Consider the following 7,695-nt stretch of genomic DNA (forward strand, 5'->3'; position numbering starts at 1 on the left):
GAGAGAGAGAGAGAGAGAGAGAGAGAGAGAGAGAGAGAGAATAGGTAAGAAAATATGTATAAGATAAGATATGTAAGTAGTGTCTGAAGAACAATTTGAATCGGTATTATCAACTGTATGAAAGAAAAATGAAAAATGACAGTTCAATTTGACATAATAAAAAAAAAATAAAAAATACAGTTCATTATGTTGATTCAAATTGTTTTTCAGTTTTTTAGACACTACTTATGTATCTTATCTTATACATATATTCTTACCTATATAATATTATATTTCATCTTTCATTGTTATCAATCTACTACTACCAAGTTCCATGGTTATTAATCAACTATTTTATTTTCAATTCATTGTTATGTATATTTCCAAATTTGTTAGTTTATTATTTCTTTTAATTTTTATGTTTCTGTGAATGATGGTTGTTATATCCTTTTGCTTTATAGTCCTGATGAAGACCTGAGATTTAGATCGAAACGTCAGCAAGAATAAATAATTTTTTATTTTTTTGTGTTTATATGCTGACCGCACCTCTCGATCATCTTCTCCACTTAAAATAACTATACAATATTTATGGTTAAAGAACCAGAGCAATATTAACTTTGATCACTCAGATATTAACTTACTGAGCTCTTTCCAGTGTAGCCCGTCGTACATAGTTGCTAAAAGCTCTCCAATTAGAGCCTATTAATAAAGTGAATAATTGTTCTGGAGAACAGGTCTGCTGCCCAAATGCTTTATTCTAATTTCACTATACTTGGGACAGATTTCCAAGAATTAAAAGGTTGTATCCACGGTTTCACACTTAAATTGAGTAATTACTTAAAATCACCTACATCGATTCAAAATAAAAATTGTTTAAAAAAGGCTTTACTGCTCCAAATAAGATTTGTTATCTACATTTAAAATGGGACAGACCATCCCCTTGATAAAATTTAGAAAATATTAGATTAAGAAGTTCCTAGTCATGTTTTTTACTTCAACTTACCTACCTATATATGGAATATATGTTAAGAAAAAGTATTGCGAAAATTGTAAATTTCAGTTTTCAATGGAAATGCACATTTTGAGGTTCCCCAAGTCTGAATAATCAAGTCTTGTAAAAATATGTGTGTGTGTATGTGATGAGCCTATCTCAGAAACGGAAAGTCATATGAAACTGAAATTTATGTATTTAAAATTGAACTTAATTCAGTTTATTTTTTTTTTCAAAAAACCCATTGTGATTTTTTTATTTTTATTGTTACAGAGAAAACGTGAAGATCCCAGTGATCGGTAATGGAAATGTGCAATGTCTAGAAGATGTGAAGAGATTCATTGAAGAAACAGGTGTCGATGGTGTAATGAGTGCTGAGGGCCACCTCACCAATCCATACATCTTCGAAGGATTGGCACCTCCTGTTTGGCAACCAGCTCTGGAGTATTTGGAATTGGTTGACCGTTATCCAAGTCCAAACGCGTTCGTCAGGGGACATCTCTTCAAGCTCTTTCACAAACTGTGAGTACTTTAAAATAAGATTTATGGAAATTTTTACTTTCACTTACCTATATATGGAATATACAGTTATGGAAAGTATTGTGATCCTTAAAAATTCCGATTTTGAGTATTCAGTGGAAATACAAATTTCTGCAGCTGGGTATTCAAATAATTGAAAAGTTTGGATTAAAGAAAGTATTAGGAAAAATGGTGTAAAAAAATACAGAAACACCAAATTGGCTTTGTACGGGCAATATATATGTATGAGATAATTAATTATACAATGATATATTCCTGAATATGACCTAGAAGGTCCAAAGAACGGGTAATAATAATTAAATTATTATTATATCTTTCCCTACCGGACCTGCCCCACAAAGACCCTAGAGCAACAGTCCTATATCACTTTATAATATTAGCTTCATACAGGAAGAGGAAACTTTAAGATAGTTTAATCAAGCAATTTTTAAAAAGCGCCTGAAATTGAAAAACGGTATGAAACCCTCCACTCCCACTTACTTATCTGACTTTTCAAACATAACATATGGAATCAATTTTTCAATTTTTTTCGATTTTCTTGAAAATGGATCAAAAGATTTCGATTAAATTCTAATGTAATAAACCTCGAAATCCTTTGTGAAATCCTCAATGCCCCTTACTTTGTTACAAATCAAGTCATCCATCAGGACCTTAATGTCCCATATGTTGCCGATTTGGGCAGAACCAGATACCATTCCTTCCATGATAAACTTCCCAAACGTTCCTATAATTAAATCTCTAATTTTCAATTTGCGCCATGAATCCCCTGAAGCAGTCCCCACCCGAAGACCCGAACGGGGAACTAGTTTACCTCCGGATAATGAGCATTTTACCTCAGTAGGATCCATGACTGTTTTGTTTTTGTGAACTAAAAATTATGTGAGTAGGGCGTTCAATCCTGCGTCACACCCTCCAGCAAGCCTGGGGGGCCGTTCTCATCGTTGGTCAGCGAGTCCATTGACTTAGCCCAGAGGAACTTCCGAGGAATTTCCACTGACCATCCCCACATCCGCCAACCATGGGACACTCCTCTATGCGGTAATGAGCCTGTGCGAGGATAAAAATGAACAAAGAAAATAAAAATAAGAAGTACAGTGAAAAGTATAAATAAGCAAGAATTACTAAAAGGTATTAGACAATTAATGAAAACAGAAGTAATAACCAATAAAAAATTATGATAAGAAAAGAAATCTAAAAATACAGTACACACTAAAAGATGGAAAAAGGAGAATAAGAATAAAATCAAGGAAAATAATAAACAAAAGAAGACAACCACCTTACTCAATGCAAGTAAGCACGAAAATAAAGCTGAAGTCGGACGAGAAGATAAACAGGATGGAGGAGGGGGCATTAGTGATTAACTATGTTACATTTGACAGCAAAAAGATAAGAAATAATGTCAAAGTAAAGATAATTTTAGAAAATATTAAACATAGGCAGACATCAAATGATAATATACAATATAAGGGGGAGAAATTATATAAAAATGTATATGGATAAAATATAAAAAGAAATAAGCAATCATATAAAAGTAAGCCTTTTGATATTTGCCGACGATCTCACACTGTTGGCAGAATCAGAGGAAGAGGCTATTAGTCAAATAAATAACCTACAAATAATAACAGAAAAAGCAGGCTTACAAATATCATATCAGAAAAAACAGAGCTCTTGACTACTGAAGTAAATTTCAAGAAAAAAATAGTAAACACTGAATATGGAAAAATAAAAGTGACCAGAAAATTTAAGTACTTGGGGGAAATTATTTGTCACAACGGTTCTAAGAAAGAGAGCATCCAAGAGAAAACCACCGAATTAGAAAATTTAAGCTTTCAAACAGCTAAAATTTATAATAAGAAGAACCTCTCCTCTAATGCAAAGTTAAGGCATTATAACGTGATAAGGCCTGTGCGGGGTGGAGACCACATGCTTACCCAACTTCCAAAAGCTGCTAAAAATAGAGTGGAGGACCTTAAGAAAAATCTATGGGCCCAGAAAGACACAAGAAGGTTACAGGCTAGGATCTAACAAAGAGATCTACTGAAAAATTCGAGATGAGAATCAGAAGGTTCTATGGGCGCATGAAGAGGAAGAAGGAGAAAAGATTGAATAAGATCTTTAAAATAAATTTTAGCTACAAAAACATGGGAGGATACACGAGGCAAATGAGAGAGGAATTAAAGATACTTAAAATTACGTAGATATATAGGAAAACATTGAAAAATCTCACCAATATTGGAAGAGAAAAAAAAGGGGTACAAAGTGGTCCGAAGAATGAAAAGAAAGGCACTCGAGGATTATGAAACTGCGATGGGAAGAAAATCAAGACTCCCAAGAATATATTAAATGAATACTACTAAGACTACTGGTGCTATCAACTTACCAAGTACAATAGACAGGGAAAGGATATTTTAGTTAGTATATATTGGAGGCTGGGAACCAGGAAATTGGGTTAATTTGGCATGCTGAGATCTATCAATAGTATCACATCATAGTATCTTTCTTGCCTTTTTTAGGCATCGAAAGTAGAATTGTTTGGTTGCTGAGGTCTATCGAATTTTTACCAAACCACAACAACCTCTGTTTAATATTTGGTTATTGCGAAATCAAAGTAGGATAGTTTGGCAGCTGAAGTTTGAAGAACCGGCTGAAATGTTTACAATATTGGGAAATAGTGTTGATGGCAGAGACGCTGACCATTGGTTTCAAGCTGTATTCAAAAAAGATAAAATTTAATTTCTCAAATATATTAAGTAAATACTTTGTTTATCAACTCTCTGGGCTATTAAATGGCATCGAGAGATGCTACATGTAAGTACAACATGTAGTTAGCTTTCTATATTGGAATATTTATTAATTCAAATGATACATTTAAGAATATTACACTATCTTATATAGTTGTTTAAAAACAAAATTAAAATCTGTACCGCTACAACCCATGAAGGGTTAAGGGTGCTGTACTTCGTAAGGAAGTACTGTTACTAGACCAACAGTTATGCAAGGAGGTGATTTGGTCAGAATCATGCTTGACTGCCAGATTTTTACCCAATGAAGAGTACCTGATTTATGAGGCTGGGTGGAACCCAGGAGGGCTCCAGAACCCACAGGGTGGACTACAGTGTAACAAAATGTTTTCTGCAAAGCCGGATTTGAACCTGGGTCCTTGGAGTTAGTAGCATCATGCCTTACCACAGTGCCACCTTGTTCCCTAATAGTTGTTACATATATTAAATTAGATAGTACAAATATTAATATACGGTATTTCCCTGATGACATTACTAGTTCCCATGTTAGCTGGTAGGTTGCGTCATGCTGGGCCATAGCGGTTTTGGTGGTTGTATTAGTTACAGTATAGACCAGCTGGTAGCGGTGTCACTACAGATATACTCGTATTTATTGTATCCATTCTTTCTGCCTTATTTAATAAAATAAAGTTTCTCTATTGATATCAGTCTACTTCAGAATCAATTGTTAGATTGAAAATATTTTTATAAATATTACGCTGTTTGTTTTTTCAAAATGTTTTATTGTTTTGGTTTTTTTTTCACAGCTTTCGTCTTAAAGAAAATGCTGAAATAAGAGAGGAAATAGCAAAGGGTTCCTCAATTGATCAGTTTAGGAATGCCGTCCTGAAATTGAAAGAGAAATATCTACCTATTCATGAAGGAGAACAGTCTTGGGATGAACCATATTCAAGTAAGTTAATTATGTAATATTAATAATAAATCAAAACTCTTAGTAATACAAAAAAAATTAAGTAAAATAAGTAAGTTATTAATGCCATGTTTAATAATTAATTTGTAAATAATATTTACTTAATATTAGTATTTAATTTAATGACATTTATTTTAGCTGTATTATTTTATTTAGAATTTTTTTTATTTGAAAAGAAACATATATATTTTATGTTTTGTATTATAATCATTAAGTGTAAAAGTAACAGTTGCTAAGGTGTCGCCTAGCAACAGACCGACGATCTACATTTTAAATCAGTTGTTGCTAATTAGTCGCCTAGTACAATTCTTTACCAGTGTTGTTTGCGTACGTTATTTGTTTATTTGGATATTTTTATTGTTAGTTGTGACTATTATTGTAAATTACCAGACCCTACCTGCCCTCATTAAATCTCAGTGTGGCCATTTTGGATTTTGTACATCTTGAATGTTGATTGTGATAAATATATAATACAGCGTTTATGAATACCATTGTGGTGATTAATTTAACTATGGATTTGAATACTGAATGCATTAAAGAGCCAGTACAGATGTGGGTCCACCAACTTTTGACCAATTAGAGAGTTGTAGAGGTATTAATAACTACAAAGCGATGACCTACTCATCTTTACAGCAAAATATCTTTCTCTGACCTATCGGAGGGGATTATCTTTTCTTCAGTACTATCATCGAGTACTTTATTTTATATTGTAATATGCTCTTTTTGTGTAAATAGTATATTTTGATGTATAAAGGGTTTTTAATATGTTTTATTTTATGTATAATTTTAATATTGTTAATTGTTATTTTAAAACAAAAAGCAAGCTAACCAGTTTTCTTTGTCTAAAAGAAATACGTTATTTTTTAAACAAGAAAGATGGCGGTGCACGTCCTTCCAAAGTGTTCGTTGGGTTGTTTGTGTTAAGATGGACTGAAGTTTTTCAACCTTTGTTGTTTCTATACAGTAATTATAGAAAAAGAAAAATCAAACATGAAATAGAAAAACATAACAATTGTCAATAGACTGTTCGCATCACAAACCATGGCAAGTAAAGCAGACCAATTGTAACAAAAGCGATTATTTTGGATTGATCAGTAAACATCGAAGATAGCGGAGAGGAGATGTGTTACTCTTAGATGGGATGGCCTGGAGAGAGGACGTACTTCGACTGGAAGCGGGAAAGCTTGGAAACCATTGTTAGGATAGAGGCAACTTGTCAATCAAGAGGACGAAGCCAGATCGGACGCGAGAACAAAAGAAAACAGAAGACACCAGGAATCAAGAAGATCGTAGAGCTTGGTTAGTTTTGTATGCATAATAATAGATACATGTGTAAACTAGATTTTAATTTAAATTAAGAGAAATTATTGTATCTGTATTCTGATTGTCTAGCAACCACACGCCCTGAGATTAAGAGTCTTTCTTTTAATATAATAAAATTATATTATCTATTTTATATCAAAGTTCTTAATTTGAACCCAAGTTATTCTTTATATTTGAAGAAGTTTTATAAAACGAGTAAAGATCTTTTTATTTTATTTTTAATATTTTTTAAAAATTATTACAATATATATCTATTGATTTTGTAAATTTTTTCTTTCATTTCATAATTTGTTTTACTATTTTTATTTTTATCTATAAGCCCTTTTATTTTGACTTATATTCATTATTTTGTTTTATTATATGTTTATGTTTTCTATTGTTGGTCTCGCCAAATAAATGTTTAAATTTTTTTTAAATTAAGAAAAAAAGTCTTTTTTTTCCTTTAAAGTTTTCCTTCAAAAAGACTACTTCAATTTGAGGTGACTAACAAAAATTGAATCCTAAAATTTTATTGCTCGATAATTCTTATATCCTGGAAATATGTACGGATCTACTGTACCAAAAAATCTCTCTTTAATTAATACAATAACTATGCAATCCAATCTCTTGATTAATTCATATTTTATTTTATCTTCCAAGTAATGAGGTTCCCAAATCATTGTATTAAGGTTTTATTTTACAAAACTAGAAAAGTAATGGTACTTACTGCTTATTATAAATCAGTTTACATTAGTCCGTTTATGAAATAGGTTTATTTTATTCTAGTATATTATAATTTTTGAATTCATTTTAATCATCATTAAAATTTATATTATTTCGTTTATTGATTTTATTTTAAATTAATTGCCAGGTTATGATTTGTTTTTGCCACCTTGGATTTGCCAATCATATGTGAGGATGTCTCCTGAAGAATACACTAAGAAAATGGCTGAAAAATCTAAAGAAGCTCAAGAAAAAGAGGTTTTTATTCCTTTTTTCTTATTTAATCATTAGGAAAAAGAGATGGGCAAAAATTAGCTTTAGATGAAACTAATAGCTAAAACTGCCATGGCAACGACCCTTATTCATGAATGAACCATTGATAATTAAATATCGTATCCATGGCAACAACCCTTATTCATGAATGAACCATTGATAATTAAATATCGTAT

General features: G+C 31.7%; 1 protein-coding gene across 1 annotated transcript in view; it reads left to right on the plus strand.

The window, feature by feature from the left end:
* Nucleotides 1–7,695, plus strand: part of Dus1 (Dihydrouridine synthase 1) — a gene marked incomplete at its 5' end in the record, with an annotated part of 114,420 nt that overhangs the window by 95,579 nt on the left and 11,146 nt on the right. Inside the window, 3 exon segments of the mRNA XM_067044998.1 lie at nt 1,244–1,492; nt 5,058–5,203; nt 7,395–7,504. Coding sequence (XP_066901099.1) covers nt 1,244–1,492; nt 5,058–5,203; nt 7,395–7,504 — 505 coding nt within the window.

The sequence above is a fragment of the Halyomorpha halys genome, unplaced genomic scaffold (genome assembly GCF_000696795.3).
Source record: "Halyomorpha halys isolate HHAL.00 unplaced genomic scaffold, Hhal_1.1 Scaffold414.1, whole genome shotgun sequence".
Taxonomy (NCBI): Eukaryota; Metazoa; Arthropoda; class Insecta; order Hemiptera; family Pentatomidae; genus Halyomorpha; species Halyomorpha halys.